Source organism: Symphalangus syndactylus, chromosome 12, assembly GCF_028878055.3.
Source record: "Symphalangus syndactylus isolate Jambi chromosome 12, NHGRI_mSymSyn1-v2.1_pri, whole genome shotgun sequence".
NCBI lineage: Eukaryota > Metazoa > Chordata > Mammalia > Primates > Hylobatidae > Symphalangus > Symphalangus syndactylus.
Window position 1 is genome coordinate 67,532,094 of NC_072441.2, and position 20,689 is coordinate 67,552,782.

The 20,689-nt window shown below is 34.5% G+C and overlaps 1 protein-coding gene across 3 annotated transcripts in view; it reads left to right on the forward strand.

Annotated features, from left to right (window-relative positions):
* The window catches only part of SYCP1 (synaptonemal complex protein 1), a 145,131-nt gene that overhangs the window by 21,104 nt on the left and 103,338 nt on the right, over positions 1-20,689 (forward strand). For all 3 annotated transcript variants that reach the window (XM_063625815.1, XM_063625816.1, XM_063625814.1), the window contains exons 9-15: positions 396-454; positions 1,964-2,033; positions 2,622-2,695; positions 3,951-4,059; positions 11,378-11,472; positions 11,972-12,156; positions 13,461-13,528. In XM_063625815.1, coding sequence (XP_063481885.1) covers positions 396-454; positions 1,964-2,033; positions 2,622-2,695; positions 3,951-4,059; positions 11,378-11,472; positions 11,972-12,156; positions 13,461-13,528 — 660 coding nt within the window. The remainder of the gene's footprint in view (positions 1-395; positions 455-1,963; positions 2,034-2,621; positions 2,696-3,950; positions 4,060-11,377; positions 11,473-11,971; positions 12,157-13,460; positions 13,529-20,689) is intronic.

Here is a 20,689-nt window from a genome sequence, read left to right on the forward strand (position 1 = left end):
AACTCTGGTTCCCACAGAGTTTTCTGCTTATGGGTTTCTGCCTTGGTAAGTTGTAATTCCCTCTGTGTTTGCCTGTTTCTCCAATTTTGGGGTAGTAGTTTGTCCTGCGACTTTACTTCTTTTAAGGATCTGAGAAGAGTTGTTAATATTTTAGTTTGTTCAGCTTTTTACCTGTCGTTAGGATGGAGCAGTGACTTCTGAGCTTCTTCACAACAGACTGGACCCAAACAGCTTTTGATGCAACTTAAAAAGACCCAGTAATGATTTAGATAATCCAATGTTCATCATTAACACAGAATTTTAAATATTTTAATGTTTTCTGGAGGCATTTTGAGTATTGTCTTGTTGACATCTTATTTTAAAATTTAATCTTGAAATCTTTATATTAACAATAGATGAATATGAACGGGAAGAAACCAGGCAAGTTTATATGGATCTAAATAATAACATTGAGGTGAGTGTTAATGAAATCTGAGTATTTTAAACATAGGAATTTCTGAGCAAATTAGAGTGATTGCTACAAAGATATGGACAACTATTCTTACTAAAAAGATTATTATTTATTTGTTGATACATTATTGTATCACCAATAAAATTCCTAAGGTTTTATACTATGAGCATTAATGTTTTGTTATGTAGGAATTTTTTGATTTACATGTTAGTGACATCACTTAATTTATCAAGTATTTACTGACTCTTGTCAGAAATCAGCACATTGTGACACATAACCGCTAATTTGAAAACATATAAAGTATTATTCATCTGTGTCTGGCTTCTGTTTACCTTTGTTTTCTCATCTCCTGTCATTGTCCACTTTGCTTTTCTGCTATAGTCACTCTTTTATGTTTCTTAAATTTGTCAAGCTCTTTCTGATGGTGGTTCTTTGAATTTGTACCCTTTTCAGAACTTTCATGTCTAAGATCTTATGCACATTTCTAAACTTCATTCTGCTTTTTTGTTATTCTCCCCTTAATACTTTATCTAAAATTTCTATTTGATTATTCTATATATATCCACCCCATTTAACTTTTCTCAAGAGCATGTAAAGCTACATGGCATTTATTTGATGTGTGTGTGTGTGTGTGTGTGTGTATTTGTATTCTTTTTTACACTTTATTGTAAGTTCCAGTAGGGTAGAGACTTTGTCTTTTTTTTTTTGTTTTTTTTTTTTGAGACAGAGTCTCGCTCTGTCGCCCAGGCTGGAGTGCAGTGGCGCAATCTCGGCTCACTGCAAGCTCTGTCTCCCGGGTTCACGCCATTCTCCTGCTTCAGCCTCCCGAGTAGCTGGGACTACAGGGGCCCGCCATTACGCCCGGCTAATTTTTTGTATTTTTAGTGGAGACGGGGTTTCACCGTGTTAGCCAGGATGGTGTCGATCTCCTGACCTCGTGATCCGCCCCCCCTCGGCCTTCCAAAGTGCTGGGATTACAGGCGTGAGCCACCGCGCCCGACCGAGACTTTGTCTTCTATCCCTATTGCCTAAAAGAGTTCCTGGCACATAATAGGCACTCAGTAATTAATTAATTAATTAACCTGATTTTACAAAGCAGGATTTGTTGAATGCTGAATGAACACATGCTGCTAGATGATGGAACTTTGGATTCACGGGGAGAGGCCTCACATTACTGGAGAAGACATAAATAAATAAGCACAAATAAATATAAAATTACAGATTTTGATACATGCTATTAAGTAAATGGCTGGTGTACCAACAATCCATTTGCTGCTATTTTGTATTGTATAACATGTTGCCAGTGCATTTAAGCATCTGGGAAACTAACGTAAGGCCCTCTTAATACATTTTGAGTAAGTAATTCAAATTACAGTGTTTTAGTTATTCCAAATTGTATGGTTTTAAATTTAATGATCACATGATACAAATTTGGTAATATTTTCATAGCTTGAAGAAAGCTATTTAAAAAAATCTAAGTATGATTCTTAAAAGTTAAACTTTATATTTCAGAAAATGATAACAGCTTTTGAGGAACTTCGTGTGCAAGCTGAGAATTCCAGACTGGAAATGCATTTTAAGTGTAGGTATAGGGATCTTAATTTTTCTATTACTGTTTTGCTACTTATATTTTTATCAGATTCCATTAATATTTTCATCTCTTTAGCCTGATGCTCTCAACTATTTTCTATTTTCTTTATTTCTGTAAGCCCCTCTAAATCTTGTGGAATGTGGCGGGGAATTAATATTTGTTAAAAATAGTTTTGAGCTTTAAAACTACATCTTTCGTGAAATCAAACTAATTTTATTTTTTTTTAGAAATGTGATTTGGTCTCTTTTTACATATCTTGGTATAGTATGCATGCTAAAATAATTGTATATGTATCATATTATATATATTTAAAACCTGTTATTTCAGATTAGTGTTTTAGAGAATAAACTTTTATATATAAGAATTGTAGAATTTTAGGTTATTATAACTGATATTATTTATATTTACTATTTTACTAAACAGAAAGGAAGAAAACAGCAATATTAGCTCATTACAAACTTTTAGAGTTTAATATGATTTAGAGATAAATGAGGTGAAATAAACTTTAAATTTTGTTAGTAATAGAAATGTTATACAATTATGTTATGACATTACAGTATATTTGTTTTATTTTTAAAGTAAAGGAAGATTATGAAAAAATCCAACACCTTGAACAAGAATACAAGAAGGAAATAAATGACAAGGAAAAGCAGGTTTTTTAAAAAACCAACTCTTTGTATTCTTTATATTTGCTAATTCATTAAATACTTAAAATTTCAAAAGAAGTTTATATTTGCCGAATGTATGATAAATTCCTGTGAGAGAATTTTAATATTATACATATATAAATATTTAGCCTTTAGACTCACTTAATTTTAATTGACTCAAATATGTACTCACTCTAGTTTTTTTTGGGTTTTAATCAATTATTCTTCTATAATATTTATATCAGTGGGTAATAGGATATATTGCCTCAAAATATATTATTTTGTGAGAACTTTTGTTCAGACAAAAAATTCACAAAACATACAGATGATCATTGACTACTCAACTTACATTTTGCAGTTTGTTTTGAAATGTGCTATTCATAATACCAATGAAGAGGAACTAAAATATTCTGTTGCGTCTTTCTTTTTTCTTTTTTAGCCTAAGAAAACAAGACGCAGATGTTTTTTATATTAATGTCATGTAGTGGAAGACTTGAAAATGTTAACTCTATATCCTTTGGCATTCACAAGAATGTTTCAGATTATTATTATGCCATCTCTATCAGTTTCAAGTCTTCTGCTTCCCAAATGGAAAGCAATATATATAATAGAATCGTCTTCTATTTCTCACTGTATTTGCAGTTTTTCTTGTCTAATTTGCCACAAGATGTCTCCTAATATGGTTAACAGGGATATCTACTTAATAATTTAAAAAATTAATTCACAGTACAGAGAGGATAATAAAAACCACAAAAATAGAGTGAAGTACTAAAACGCTTTTTGGAGTTCTACGTGCATGGGCAGAGCTTACAGATTGTTGGGCTTCCTTGTAAAATGATGGCATGGCCAGCTAGTGTTTTTGCTGAGGACTCCTAAATGTCATTATTTGTAACACTTTTTTTGCTGGGGGTTTCTAAATTCTTGCTTGTGGATATAAACTTGGCTGATGGCATTCTGGAACTGAATTGGGCAGGATAGCAAAGACAGACTGAATCTTACCATTATATATGTTGACTTTTCCATTATATATACCCCCACCCATCCCTGTGCCTGGAATACCCATGTTTAGAGATTGCCTTTTTCAATTTGATGTGCCACTGTCTCTACATTGGCTGCCAAGGAGTAGAGACCAGGGTGGGAGGGTTAACTGGACCAGCTGAAAAGCATGTAGACAAGTACATAAAATAATTGTAGGTATTATAAATGTTAAGGTGTCATATTTAACTTTTTATATTGATAATGTATTATTTAAATATTTTAGGTATCACTACTATTGATCCAAATCACTGAGAAAGAAAATAAAATGAAAGATTTAACATTTCTGCTAGAGGAATCCAGAGATAAAGTTAATCAATTAGAGGAAAAGACAAGTAAGAATTTATATGATAATATAATGTGCCTTATGTATTCCTCTTGTTATGTTCTAAACGTTGACTTTCATTACAAGTTTGTTGTAATGCTTTCTAGTACTGTACTTCTCAATCTGAGTTGGTTCGGTTGGAGGAGGGCATAATAGATTAACCTGGGGAGCTTTCGTAAAATACATGTACTCTTCTTTTCCCTTTTCCATGCTCTTACCTTTTTCAAATGTTTCAACTATATGCTCCACAGAGACAGAGACCTTGTCTTTTTTGTTCACTAACTTGGAACTGTTGCATTCCAAGTGCCGAGAGCAGTGCCTGGCACATATAAAGCACTCAAAATTAATAATATTATTATTTTTTTGAGATGGAGTCTCACTCTATCACCCAGGCTGGAGTGCAGCGGCACAGTCTTGGCTCACTGCAACCTCTGCCTCCCGAGTTCAAGCGATTCTCCTGCCTGAGCCTCCCTAGTAGCTGGGACTATAGGTGTGTACCACCACGCCTGGCTAATTTTTGTATTTTCCTAGAGACAGGGTTTCGCCTTGTTGGCCAGGCTGATCTCGAACTCCTGACCTCAGGTGTTCCACCCGCCTCAGCCTCCCAAAGTTCTGGGATTACAGGCGTGAGCCACTGTGCCTAGCAAACATTATTTTTTGAATGAACAAATCATATGGGAGTACGATGGAGAGAGTTACTAATTTTTCCCAGAGAGAGACCTTTAGAAGGCATTAGGGAAAAACTGTTGAACTGCGTAAAAGTTTACTAGACAGTGAACTGGAGGAGACAATACAGGTGGAATAAATGGCTTGTGCAAGTCATGGAAGTAGGAATGTTAGGGTATATTTTTAGTAAACTGACTGGTGTGGCAATATCTTATTGAACTCAGACAGATGAAATTGTAAAAGATTTGGATCCCTTTATGAAGGATCCTGAGTGTTATGTCATGTTTAGACTGTCTTATTAGGGAATATTTTTCAAACTTTTTTAAATGGCAGGACACTTGGCATAGTGTTTGTGAAACACCATGCACCTTCCAGAACATTATAGGGATCTTATGGCATTTGTTGTTTTTCTATTCTTCAAAACTTTCTCTTGTCTTCACATGGCAAATAATTATCTGGTTTCTGCCAATCTATACTTGCTAATTTCATCTTACTGTCATTACTATATGATATACTCCAGATATATTGAAATAATTTAACTTGACCTATATTTTGTGCTCTTTCGATCCCACCCCATGCTTTTGGCCACTTCCTGTACTCAAAATGAATCTCTTCTCTCCACCCCAAGTCTGTTGGCTAAATTCTTAGTAAGGGCATAAACATTATCTGTTTGTCCCCTGTGACTAGGAGTGTCTTGAGGAGGGATTGGGTCTTAAATATCTTTGTAACTGTAGTGCCCAGTATATGGTTTTGCACATGAGTTCAATAGTTGGATGAATGAAATAATATTTAATCTTATCATATAAAGTGAAAAAAGTAATAAATAACTATAATTCTATATGATTTCTGTAGACTCATACCCACTGAAGTGTGTTCATTTAAGTGACTTTTCATTATTTTCCATAGGTATGTATCTTCTACTTGTTTTTCTCTGTGTTCAGTGTGGATATTTTTTACTGATCTGTTATCTAATCCTGGCTGTGATGTGTCTAATTTCCTTTAAACCCATCTACTGAATTCTTAACTTTAAATGAATCATGTATTTTTCATTTTGAAGTTTCCATTTGATTACTTAAGAGTCCAATTCTCTGGTTAAGTTTTCTCCTCTTTTAAAAATCTCATTTTTCACCTCTTAAATATATATTCATCATTGATATTTTATAGCTATTCTCTGTTTATTTCAATATATGTCTCATCTGTTGGTTTATTTCTATTGTTTCTTTTTTAAAACTGTGGTAAAATACGTGTAACATAAAATTTACCATCTTAATCATATTTAAGTGTCCAGTTCTATAGCATTAAGTATGTTCACATTGTTATGCAACCATAACCACCATCTGTCTTCTCCAAGAACTCACCATCCAAGAACTCTTTTCATCTTGCAAAATGGAAACTCTGTACCCATTAAAAAATAACCCTCCATTCCCTTCTTCCTGCAGCTTCTGGCAACCACTATTTGATTTTCTTTCTTTTTACTTTTTCTTTTTTATTTTGCTGTTTGGGCATTTGTTCTTATCCTTTGGTGTGCCCAGTAATTTTTAAAATTAAATTCTGTACATTGCAATAAGAAAAATCTTGGAGCTTCCCGATGATGTTGTCTTTTCTCTGCTGGAGAGAAATTGGGGGTGTGTTGGGCTGATTATCTGATTCCAGTTAGAGACTGAGCTAAATGAAAGGAAACTGGCCAAGTATATAAGGTTTTTCAAGTCTTCAATTTTGTTTCTTCAGCTCTTTGAGACCTCTCAAAAGTAAGCTGGCTTTTCTGTACCTTAGCAACAGGACTCTGCCTGGGTTATGCCCAGATCGGCAGGTGTCAGTTGTACTTTATCAGTTCACTTTCAGCAGTTTTCTTTTAAGAATATTAGCCCATTTAGTCCTTTTATGTCATTCTGTCTTTTCTGGTTGTTTCCAGCGTGAGAGTTGGTATGCTACTAACTACTCCACCCCGCCTAGAAATACTCATTTAAATTAATTATGATCAACTAATTTTTGTTTTCCTTTTCAATGTTTGCCTGTTATTACCTAATTTATTTTGTCACTTGCTAATAACAGTTGGTTCCTCAAGAGTATTAATTATCAAAAATTTAAGTAGATAACAATCAGATTTTGCATGATTTCATTATTTCTTATGGCTGAACAGTATTCCAATTTGTATATATGTATTCCAATTTGTATATATATATATACACACACATTTCTTTATCCAGTCATCTGTTGATGAACACTGGTTGATTCCATATTGCTATTGTGAACAGTGCTACAATATGTGTATTTTAGTTCTATAGACAGGACATTATTATTACTGATTTATACAGACAATATTTATTTCGTTTTACCCATGTATTTTTTTCAATTTCTTTGCTCTTTTTTTTTGTATCTTAAACTTTTCATTCAGACCATTTTCTTTCTGTTTTAAAGAGGAATATTCAGAATCTCCTTTAGTGAGAATATGCTTGTGATTAGCTGTCATAGATTCCATTTATCTGAAAATTTGTTTATTCATTCTCATCCATAAAGGATATGTTTGCATGATATGTCTTTCTCGGTTGGCACCCCTACATTATTTCTAGACATTTCTTTTAGCACATGGAAGGTATTATCCTTCCTTCCTTCCTTCCTTCCTTCCTTCCTTCCTTCCTTCCTTCCTTCCTTCCTTCCTTCCTTCCTTCCTAGATGGAGTCTCGCTCTGTTTCCCAGGCTGCAGTGCAGTGGCACAATCATGCCCTCAAGTGATCCTCCCAACCCAACCTCCTGAGTAGCTGGGATACAGGCAGATGCCACCACACCTGGCTAATTTTAACATTTTTTGTAGAGACAGGGTCTCACTGTGTTGCCCAGGATGGTCTCAGACTCCTGGGCTCTAGCGATCCTCCTGCCTTGGCTTCCCAAAGTCCTGGGATTACAGATGTGAACCACCACGACTGGCTTACTTTGTTGATTTTAAGAAGTCGGTAATATCTTTTCCCTCTCTAATGGATTTTCAGATTTTCTTCATCTTTGAGTTTTAGCATTTACAGTATAATATATTAACTCATAGGCTTAGTTTCGTTTAATAGCTTCTTCAATCTGTAAATTACTGTCTGTTACTATTGTTTATTGGAAATTCTCAACAATAATCTCTTCAGATATTGTATTTGCTCTACTTTCTGTTTCCTCATTTTCTGAGTAAGAAAAAATTTTTGAGGAAAAAACCTGTGTGCATCTTGGGAAGCTGAGGTGGAAGGATCACATAAGCCCAGGAGTTCGAGGTTACAGTGAGCTATGATTGCTCCATTGCACTCCAGCCTGGGTGGCAGAGTGAGACCCTGTTTCAAAACAAACAAACAAACAAACAAACAAACCAAACAAAACCAAACCCAAAACCAAAATAAAAACCTACATTAATTTTCTAACTCTTCTTTGACTCTTAATCTCTTTTTTCTGTTTCAACAGTTTTGCCTTTCTATACTTGATCCTAATTTCTTTTTACCTATATTGTAATTCACTAATTTTCTTCTCTTTTATTTCTCACACATTATGAAATTCCTCCATTTTATTTTTAGTTACTAAGATGTTTATTTTAAGATGTTATTCTTCTTTTTCTAACTTGCCATTCTATTTTATCTAGTTTTCTATTTCTTCTTATTTTCAAGGTTGTCTTTTCTTTAAATATACCAACCATAGCTGTTTTATAGTCCTTTTCTGATTTTTTTATTTTAAATGTTTGTGATTCTCATTCTGTCTTGTTTGTGATAGTTTTTAGTCGAAGTGCCTTGTTTGCTTGTGTGCCTTATTGTTTTTGACTTTATCCTCATTTTTTTTACTTGAAAAAAAAGATTACTTGTAGGAATAAGTTAAGGCCTGCTTAACATCCCCCTGGGGGAATTTGTTTTTTTTTCCCCCATGCACTTGATATTTCTATATTTGGGACAACCTTAAGGCAGCTTGAAGGCCTGGGGTGTCCTGAACTACTCAGGTGATTTGAACCTGGGCTGCAAATCTGCCTGTGAGTTGGTTTACTTTTGCTTGCTCCTTACATCAAAACTGTCCCAACTTATTGTACAAACGTTTACTTCTTAGACACCCTCTACCTTCTGTAATCTTTGGGTTTTCATATATTTTAAATTCTTTATCCCATCATATTTCAAACCAAAAGTCCAACTTTGCCAGGGTCTGCAAATGCCCTCTGGGCACAAACAAGTTCTGTGGTTACCTTACTTCTATAGGTTTCTATTTTCTCTTCATTTTTGGCCTGTCAAATTCCTATTTTTTCAGGAGCTTAATGCTTTAATATTCTTAATATTTGATCTTGAATTTTTATTCCCTTTTACAGGAGTGTTTAAATGACAAAGCTCAACATTATCCCTTTGGAGTTTCCAGTTTCAATTTTATGTATTACTTCTAGTAGTTTTATTGATTTACTGATATCTTCCTTTAGTTTACAAAGTATGTGATAATACTTGTTTTTAAATTTCATAGCCAATAATTCTAAAATATGAAATCTTTGCAGATCTAAGTTAGCCTTTTGTTCATTTTCTGACTCTGTTCATGGTGCTTTGTTTCCCATTGTGTTTGTTGATTGTGAGGTCATGTAACTTTATTTGTGGAAATTCTTTAAGGCCTGGATTAGCAGTATATTAGGCCTGGAGAAAATTTGCATATTCCATTTTCTAGGATACTGGGGAAACTTAGGAGCACTTCAAATTAAATTTTGGCTCGGAGCTCTTTGGAAAATTCTGGCAGTATACATTCTGTTCCCATACATGACTAAGGGCTAGTTTGTGCTTATGATTTTTCAGAGGAGACATTTATCACCAGACCATAAGAAATAGTATGATATTGGACACCACAATCATTAGTCAACATTTCCCTCACCAGGCTGGAGTGCAGTGGTGCAATCTTGGCTCACTGCAACCTCCGCCTTACTGGTTCAGGTGATTCTCCTGCCTCAGCCTCTCTAGTAGCTGGGACTACAGGCGTGTACCACCATGCCCACCTAATTTTTGTATTTTTAGTAGAGACGGGGTTTCACCATGTTGGCCAGGATGGTCTCCAACTCCTGACCTCATGATCCGCCCGCCTCGGCCTCCTAAAGTGCTGGGATTACAGGCATGAGCCACCGGGCCCGGCCCAGATTTACTTTTTCTATTTTTTCCCCAGAGTTGGACCAATGACCCTTTCATTCTATGTAGTTTTTTCAGAATGGAATTTTAAAAATATAAACTTGGCACGTACTTCTGTTGCTTAACATCCTTTATTGTTTTGCATGGTCTTCATGAATTATGAACCAGAAGACTGAACAAGTTATAAAAGTCCTGTTATGATCTTGTCCTTGTTATGTTTCCAATCATATCTCCTGTGGCTTATTCGTTATACTTCAAGCCTTATGCTCCTAAAATACATTTTCTTTAGATGCCAGAACGTGTCATTCTATCTCTTCTGTGTTTTCCTTTGTACATGCTCTTACACTTGCCCGTGACCTTTTCTCTCCTAACTCCCATTACCTTTGCTAATTTAATTCTTACTGTCTTTCAAATGTTTCAACTCAGCTGCTACTTTCCTGAAGTCTTTAAACTTTTTCTGTCTCCCTGTACCTCTAACCCTGACTGATCTTATTTGGCTTAGGTGTCCCCTCTATGTAAACTCAGAACTTCTAGTGAGTACCCATCAGCACAATCATTGTTTATTTGCCTGCCTGACCAATATATTGTAAATTATCATGAATATTAGGGTCCAATTTCTACCATATATCACCATTATCATCATCTTAGTAGCAGTTATCATTTATCGATTATAGATTAGACACTGTGCTTAAGCATTTTAAGTTGCATTATCTTGTTTAATTCTAACAGCAGGTGACTCTTCATAATATGAATAATTATCATTATTCTAATACGCCAGGTGGGAAAAGTAGTCAGACTGGTTAAGTATCATGCCCGAGGCCAGGTAGCTTAGTAAAAGGAAATCGTATAATTTGAATTCAGAGAATATAATGAACTTCTTTTTTCTCCTATTGTTTTTATGATGTTTAAAAATGAGTGCACAAATATAAAACATATAGACTAGTACCTGAGACTTAGTATTTATTAAAAATGGGCTCTTAAGTGGAGACAGAAGCTTTTATTTATCATTTAATAAATAAAGAGAATATTTTGAAAAATAAAAAAATCAAGATAATCAATAATGAAAATAAAATTGTGAATAATTTTACCATCGGGAGATAAATTACTTTTCATATTTTAGTGTGTATCTTTTCCTTTTGCATGCAGTGTTTAAATATTGCTTTAAACCCACTCTTTTTATTCTATATTTTATGAATATCCAAATTAATAATCAATCAATAAAATTTGTATTACATTTTCAGTGGCTACATGGTATACCATCCCATATATGTACCTCCATAATTTGTCTACTTTTGGATATTTAGGTTGTTTCTAATGTTTTGCTATTATAAAAAATGTAAGTCCTTAAATATTTATTTTTGAGTTCTTGGGCGATAACAGTCCTGAAAAGTCAATAAAGCTTGATGGTGACCAATATTTGTGTGTCTATATTTGCATATTTCCCCCTCATTTTGGACTATTATCTAATGGAAGAAAAAGACTAATTGTCACAAATAATACTTAGTTTTCTTGGTATATATCTTCTCCTAAGTACTATCTATTTATAACTTTCTCTTTTAGAATTACAGAGTGAAAACGTAAAACAATCAATTGAGAAGCAGCATCATTTGACTAAAGAACTAGAAGATATTAAAGTGTCATTACAAAGAAGTGTGGTATGATTTAAAAACTCATTAGTGTGTAATAAGTCTCACACTATCAATCAGTCAACAAATATTTATTAAATACTAATACAATGTACAAGGACCTGGAGTTTCAAATAGTTAGAGAAGACACTATCCTACTCTGCAAAATGCTATAGTTTAGAGACATTGGATAAAAACACATCAAAAGTATAATTAAAATACAAGACCCTGGACAGGTGACAACAGGGTGGTTTAGGTAATAAACTAATAGTTCTAAGAATTGCAAGAACAGTATGGCTGGGTTGGCTAGGAAGGCTCCATGGAGGAGTTGGAACTATAGGTGGGATTTGGAGAACAGTGAATTGAAATAGGAGTAGTGGGTGGGCATTCCAGGGTAGGGAGGAGGAATAATAGTTAGGAAAATATGAGGGTGGGAAAGGGGCAGTAAATGTATAGAAGCAGATGAGTTCAGCTTTTTTGGTTAAGGCCTTTGGATCATTGCTCTTATTTTATACTTTATTTCATTTAGAGTACTCAAAAGGCTTTAGAGGAAGATTTACAGATAGCAACAAAAACAATTTGTCAGCTAACTGAAGAAAAAGAAGCTCAAATGGAAGAATCTAATAAAGCTAGAGTTGCTCATTCGTTTGTGGTTACTGAATTTGAAACTACTGTCTGCAGCTTGAAAGAATTATTGAGAACAGAACAGCAAAGGTAAAATATTTATTATTTTTAATACATAAAATAAGTGAATAAAAACAATTTACTTTTAATATTCAATGCCATTTTCTTTGCATTGCCAACTGATGTGTAATTCATATAACAACTGTAGTCAGGTCTCTTACGTATAAAGTGGGAATACATTTTAAAAGTTTCTTTGGACATCTTAGGAAAAGATGTAAAAGAAGATGTTCTTTAGGATAGTTCTCATGTATGCTTTGCCATAGAATTTAGTTATATACATAAACTCATGAAGGGTTGATGCAGTGATATGATATATTTAATGACTCTGTAGATTATTATTACCTTCCTAGAAGTAACTTCCAGGCTGTAGGGTTTATCTTACTGAGGTCTGTAGACCTTTCTGATTTATAAATTTAACAGCTAGCCTGGCATAGGTAAGTACTACTCTATGTTTATTAAATTAACCAATTAATCAGTATCAATTTAATTAATATAATTATCATTAACTTATTAAATAAATGGTTTAACAAATGTGATTACATAAAAAATAAACTAGTATTTTCATTTCATCTAAATAGCAGTTTTTCTAACACTTGAGTCTTAAAGACTCTATTTTTTACTACTCTATATTAAGGAAATATTTATATAAAGCTGTGTTAGGAGGCCTAGATAATTATTTTTTGTCTCATTAGCATTAGGGTTAATTAAGTTTGGTAGGATAAAGGAGAACAGGTTTCTCTCTGAAGCCATAGCTGGGGCCTAGCAATATTTTTTCTCCGTTGCTTGTGCATGGTGAGGGAAAAGCTAGCCTTTCTAGCTCCCCTAATTTATATATTTTTGATTGACCTATCCAGTGATTTTTCATTTTTAAAATGGTAGGTTACCTAAGATTCCTCTATCCCTATTACCTCAGTTTTATACTTTGAGGAAACAGAAAGCCAGAGAAGTTAACCAAATTATACATGTTCTCATAATTATATTGTTCCTAAGGCAGAATTCAGTATAATAGTAGTTACATACTCAATTTCTTTCAGAGTTCTAGGATGCATTAATCTGATTATCATCAACAGCTAAGAGAAAACTTATACCATAAGCTTTAAGGTATATCTATGTATATTACATAAATGTAATGTACAATTATGTATTTATAATAGTAATATCTTATTTTAAAATGTTACACTATATTGCGCAGAGTAGGTACTTAATAAATGTTTAACAATTCAGTGGGTGAATCTATTCTAAGATATATCAGTTGCTAAATTGCACCAATTTCAGTTATGAGATGAATTCTGACTAAAATAATATTTTGTAATGAAAATGATGTATTTTACAAGATTGGAAAAAAATGAAGATCAATTGAAAATACTTACCATGGAGCTTCAAAAGAAATCAAGTGAACTGGGTAAGACTTAGAGAATAATGTGTGTACTTTAATAATATTAGCTTATTATAGAATCATAAACACTGTTTTGAAATAAAATATAATTTCCCCTCTGTCATTTGCCAGTAGAGATTGCTTGATAATATTTTTATTTCAATATTTGAAGGTAGAAAATTTAAACCTTAAGAAAGACTAGTTTATTCAGTTTTATTATGCAGTTAATAGATATTTAGAAGTGTGGGGAGCCTAAGAGAGGTCTGAGGCTCCTAACAGAATACAACTAAGAGAGGTTGATATTCTGTTTTCTTTATTTTAGGATTCAGAGACCTTAATAATTCTTAGTGAGAAATGTCTGTTATTGTTTAATTGAATTTTGAAATTTCATTGCTTTGTCGTGTTACATTATGTACTATTCACAGGAAAATGTGATCCTATTTTATCATAAGGTGTTATTAAAATTCAACAACTTTCATGGCCACGAGAGAGACATTCTCTACAGCAGTTATTTTATAATTTATGGCCATGTAATTAGATAATTCTAATAACATATGCTTCATATTCATAAATCTTCATATCTATAAATGTGGAAAATTGCAAATAATAAAATATTTTCCAATTTTAGTGAAAAAATATTTTTTATAAATTAAAAATATTCATGAATTGGCAAGTATTTTATAAAATATTTTTATAACTTTATGTAAGCTTTATTATTAGATTTAAATACTTGTATAATTAAAAAAATTGTCAACTAAAATATTATCTGAAATATGTGCTTTACATTTCACAAGTAGTTAGGTTGTTTGGTTGAACTTTTGGACCATATTTATGCTTTTTTTTGGTGAGGCTTAATTTTCCACTATAGATTAACCCTTTATCATCTAAAACTGTACTATCAAATGCAAATAATTTTATCTTCTTAGGATAACTTTAAATTAGAATGGTTATAATATAAACCATTCCATTTTTTATTCTTCCTCTGAGCATAAAGTACTGTTTTAAATCATTATATATACCTATACTTACTTTTTAAAAATTATTATTATACTTTAAGTTCTAGGGTACATGTGCACAATGTGTAGGTTTGTTATATAGGTATACATGTGCCACGTTGGTTTGCTGCACCCCTCAACTTGTCATTAACATTAGGTATTTTTCCTAATGCTATCTCTCCCCCAGCCCCCTACCCCCCAACAAGTCCTGGTGTGTGAGGTTCCCCTCCCTGTGTCCATGTGTTCTCATTGTTCAACTCCCACTTATGAGTGAGAACATACGGTGTTTGGTTTTCTGTCCTTGTGATATTTTTGCTGAGAGTGATGGTTTCCAGCTTCACCCATGTCCTTGCAAAGGACATGAATTCATCCTTTTTTATGGCTGCATAGTATTCCATGGTGTATATGTGCCACATTTTCTTTATCCATCTATCACTGATAGACATTTGGGTTGGCTCCAAGTCTTTGCTATTGTGAATAGTGCTGCAATAAACATATGTGTGCATGTGTCTTTATAGTGGCATAATTTATAATCCTTATTATACCCAGTAATGGGATTGCTGGGTCAAATGGTATTTCTAGTTCTAGATCCTTGAGGAATCACCTCACTATCTTCCACAATGGTTGAACTAATTTACACTCCCACCAACAGTGTAAAAGCGTTCCTATTTCTCCACATTCTCTCCAGCATCTGTTGTTTCCTGACTTTTTAATGATCGCCATTCTAACTGCTGTGAGATGGTATCTCATTGTAGTTTTGATTTGCATTTCTCTGACGACCAGTGATGATGAGCATTTTTTCATGTCTGTTGGCTGCATAAATGTCTTCTTTTAAGAAGTGTCTGTTCATATCCTCTGCCCACTTTTTGATGGGGTTTTTATTTTTTTCTTGTAAACTTGTTTAAGCTCTTTGTAGATTCTGGATATTAGCCCTTTGTCAGATGAGTAGATTGCAAAAATTTTCTCCTATTCTGTAGGTTGCCTGTTCACTCTGATAGTAGTTTCTTTTGCTGTGCAGAAGCTCTTTCATTTAATTAGATCCCATTTGTCAATTTTGGCTTTTGTTGCCATTGCTTTTGGTGTTTTAGTCATGAAGTCTTTGCCCATGCCTATGTCCTGAATGGTATTACCTAGGTTTTCTTCTAGAGTTTTTATGGTTTTAGTTCTAACATTTAAGTCTTTAATCCATCTTGAGTTAATTTTTGTATACCTGTACTTATTTTCTTTAGAATTGTTTAATTTAATGTCTTAGGCTAAGGAATAATTTTGTTTCTTAAAATGTCTTTAATGGATATTTATTTGTAATAATTCAGTCTAATATTGAAATTAAGTGGCTGCTATTTGTCATATTAAAAATGCAATTGTATTATATGATTTTCTTATGGTAGAGCAATATATTTTGACAAATTTGAAAAAGTATTCTAGAATTGTGAAACAGAACCATGTGTGTTTTTTAGCATTGCCTTAGATGTTGTAGGAATGTACAGAAGTAAAATACCATCCTTTTGAGAAATCTCTGATTATTGTTGGAGAAAGCTTAAATACATAAAACCTTTAGAGTAATGGTGTCCAAAATGAAGGGGTGAGCAAAATTTCCTTTAGGAAAAGGGAAGAAAATATTAGAATTTCTATTTTTATTTATTTTTATGTTTTAAATATGTTTTATAATGAATACTATAATACATATTTATATTTTATAAATTTATATTTGTAAACATTAATTTATAACATTGATTATACATTTACGTAAATATAAATATGCATTTGTATTTTATACATACTTATATATTTTGGGTGAATGCTCACAGATTTCTTATTGATGGAGGTATGTTAATACTGATACCAAGAGGAAGCCTAAGATAGCAATGTGTACTGCATAGCTGGAAAAGGCTTTATGGAAAAGGTAGATTTAAATTTAAAAGTAGACTTTAAGGCTTTGGATAGTTGTAGAGGATGAAGGAGTGCAAGAAACATCATGTGTAGGAAAGTAGGATTAACAATGACATAGATACTCAACTTCTTTGGGTGACAATATAGTCTCAAAACCAGAAATCTTGAAGGATATTCTGTACTATTTATTCTCTTTCCCTTATGCTTTACTGCTAATTGGTTATCTGGTGCTCCTTAACACCTAACTCATAAAATATAACTAACTTAAAAGTTCCTCTTAACTATCATTTGAATCTTTTCCTTTTCTTGATTTCCACAGACCTAGAACAGTTCAATTCCTCATTTTCTCTTTCTTGGTTTTAGAGTTTCAGGATGCATGTAAAGAACATAATGGTACAAAAATTGTATTTGTGAGATTAATCATAAAACCGTGCTTCAGATTACCCCCATTTGTCCTAATCTTTATTCATCCCTTGCTATATTTAACTAAGCTTCTGTTTGCTTTGCCTTTCTTTAATAATCTTTTTTCTTACCCCAACAACTCTCATTCTTCTTTGTTTCCTGGCTACACTTTACATTCTTCCTTGATGGTATTTTCTTAGGCTTACATCTTGGTTAAAGTGGTCTTCCATCAGTTCCTCAGCAGTCTCAATCCTCAAAACACTTTTAACCTATGTACTGCTCAGATATAGCCTGCTCTACTCCTTGTATCTTTTAGGTCAGAAATCTTTGACCAGTGCTATTATAGTTACAATAGCTTGAGAATCAGTCCTTTTCTTTCTAGGATAGCCACCTTTTGCTCATTTTCTACATTGCTGCTAGTGTTTCTTTAAAAATACAAATCTGATTATTCTATGTGGCAAATTTAAGAGACATCTCATTGCCTAAGTTCAAACTACTTAGATATCAGTTATCTTTTCATTCTTCATTTAAAGAGTGGGAGTACTGCATACCAAGTGAGTTGAAGTCAACTGCAATAGGAAATCTAGGCAAGTAATTTTTTCCCAGTTTCTTAACTTGTTACAGTTTTCTTTGGTGCTTCATGCGTTGCCCATCTTCAATTCAGTCTAATATTGCTGTAAATGTGTCTTATTCTTGTACTCATTTTTCCATATCTGGATCTATCTTTGCTTTCAATTTGGTTATGTAACAGATTCCCCTCCTAGTATGTTCTATTGCTTCTGCTTTGATTATTAGATATATAATATAATAACTATTGAACTAAGGCTTAGATGTTTATTCCTTATTTAGCCTTGGATATGTAATGAGCAATGTAACAGACATGGTCTTTGTTCTCACTCTTCTTGGAGAGACATACAAAACAAATAATCACAAATATTTAATTATAAATTGGGATAAGTGCTGTGAAGGAAATAAAAATGATGCAATGCAGTGGCTGCAATGGACTGTGTGGGCCAGTCCCCAGGCCTACAGGCAAGCGCATGTGGGTGAGTGCCAGCTGTGGTGGTAGTGGCAGGCCTGGCTGACCCTTCATCAGGCACCCAGGAGGAGTGCTTAGGTGCTAATGGTGGTGGATGGGGCAGTGTGATCCTTAGGCTCTTGGACAGTGTACTCAGGCACTTGAGGGAGCAGAGATAGTCCTGGTGGGCCTATCTTCAGGCTTCCCAGTTGTGGTTATAGGTGCCAGCTCTGGTGGGCAGGGGTGGGGTGATTCCTACGCCCCTGGTGGAGCACTCAGGTGAGTGCTGCAGCAGTTGTGGTGAGCTGGGGGAGCCTGCCCTTAGAGCATGTGCAAGTGTGCTGCGGCCCTGCTGCCAGGGAGGGTGGGATTGTTGTAGATGGCAGCAGCTACAGGCAGGCCTCTGAGGAGTGTGCGCTTCAGCCCCAGGCATCAGCTGTCTGTGAGCCTGTACTCAGGGCATGTGACCCCGCTGCTGGGGGCAATGAGGTTGCTGCTAGTGACTCTGGCTTCACCTGGTAGCTGGCAGTGGCAGTGAGCAAGGTAGCTTGTCCTTGGGGTGTGTGCAAATGTGTGATGGCCCTGCCGCTAGGGTGACATGGGATTGATGCCATTGGCTTATGCTTTGGCTCCAGCAGCAGCAGCCAGTAGTAGCAGCTGAGGGAGGGGGAGCCTTTTCCTGGGGCACGGGAAGATGTGCTGCAGTCCTGCTGTTGGTAGGGTGCAGGGCTGCTGCCAGTGGGGTGCACTTCAGTGTTGGTGGCAGTAGTCAGCAGTGAGTACTGGCAGTGGGGGATGTCAGTGGGGCTCCAGGGATATGGAGATGCAGGGGTTGTTGGGCCCCAGAGCAGGATGTAGTCTCCTGGGGGCCGGGCTCTCAAAATGGCACTGGGCTGTAGCTGCTTAGAACTCAGAGGGTGGGTAGGACCCAGCATAAATTCCCTCTGTGGAGCAATGCCTTTGTGAGATCTCTAGGCAGCTACCTATGTTAATCTTAGGGTCCAAAGGAGTCTACAATGGCTAGGATTGCAGGAGTCTGCAGTGGGACTGTGGATGGTTGGGGCTTTCTCACTTACCCTTTCCCTGCATTAGGGAGCCTTTCTAGGCTCCCAGCCCATCCTGAGCAGGCTGCCTAGCTTTCCTCTCCTTCCTTGCCTTTGGTGTTTCCTGACAAATCTCTTTTGAATTCCAGTGTTCTTTCTTAGAGGATCTATTTGAAGTGTAATTATCTACTCACTAGTTTAGTTATTCTTTGTGGAGGAGGTGAGTGGGCAGATGCCTCTAGTCAGCCATCTTGAAGCCTTTCTTGTTTTTAAACTTTCGTCTTACATTTTCTACCTCTTTGTTGTTTTTCCTGAATTGGGAGATATCTCTATCCTATCTCTGTCTGTATCTCTATCTTTATCTGTATCTCCATCTGTATCTGTATCTCTATCTCTATCTCATCTCTATATCTATCTAAATTTGTTTCTCCCTTGCTAATTCAATCTTTAAATATGTCTGTTTTGCTATTTTCAAAATCTCAGTTGTCAAATTTTAAATTTCTAAGAGCTCTAGGTAATCTATTTCAGGGATATGGTATCCTGTTGGAACACTATACTTAGTCAAATATCTGTTTCTGCTCACTCTATTAACTCTTTTTCTTTGGGTTTTAGTTTTTTTCACAGTTTAATTTGGAGCTTTCTTTTTCATTATTTTGCTTTTCTTCACAAATTGTTGGTACCTGATTGTTGACTCTCTAAGTATAAGTATTCTTCTTTTCCCACTTGTGTATTACAATCTAATTCTTCTGATTGTGGGAGTGAGTGGGAGTTGTTGTAGGGAAAGGTGGGCATAGTGGCTTGTCTTTTACTATAGGGGATGTTTATCCTGCTTAAGAATAATGAGCTATTTGGAACACTACCTCATCTGCCACCCAAATTCCTAGGATCCTTACTTTATCCTGAGGTGGGCTTTGTGGTGAGAGGTATGGTCACTTGGTCTTGTTCCACATAGCCTTCATTGAATTAGTGTGAGTTTTTTTTTTTCTCCAAGGATTCCTTAATTTTCTGGTTTGTTAATGATAGTCTCTTATTTTGTTAATGTTGTTCTTTTATATATATTTTTTCTTGTACTTTTTTTTCTAATTTTGTGGGATTGGGGTGAGAGAACATATAGAGACATGCTCAGTTCACTGTCTTTAATCAATTTTTGAGTTTTTAAAAATTAAGTATTTTTACCTGAAATAACACTTTCTAGTTAAATAAGCTATGTATATGTCAGGTTTTTCTTTTGGATTCTATATTGACATTTTATATTTTATTAATTTTCTTTAAAGACTGTGGACAATTATTACAAGTGTTTTTAAAAAGGTACAGAGTTTGAGAAATTTTCAGTAAGTCTATTACATCTCCAGTAATCAATAATGACCCTAACAGTGAGGAAGGACAATATTTCAGACACAATAAATTTTTAGCTGACAGCTGGACATATTAGGGAACTCTGTAGGCAGTTTCTTTTTTGGTTTAATTTTTTGTGGGCAGGTTAAAAATATAAGAAATTAGAAAAATGCGGGAGGCTTGGGCTGGAAAGATTTTTCAATTTATTAGCATAATGTTGAACTCATGGAAGTATAGAAAGAAAAACACTGGGCTTTATTTTTTAGGATGGCAAGAAAGAAGGCTGTCAGCAAAGAAAACAAGAACAAGAGTTAGAGAGGAAACAGGAAATATGAATAGTGCAAAGTCAAAGAGGAAAAAATGGGGAGAAGTTAATAGTATCAAATAGTACAAACCTCCACAATGATGAAGACTTAAGAATTGTATCACAAAATGGTTATTGGTGATCCTTAAGATGATAATTTTATTATTATGGTGATAGGCATTAGTTTTACTTGGACTTCAA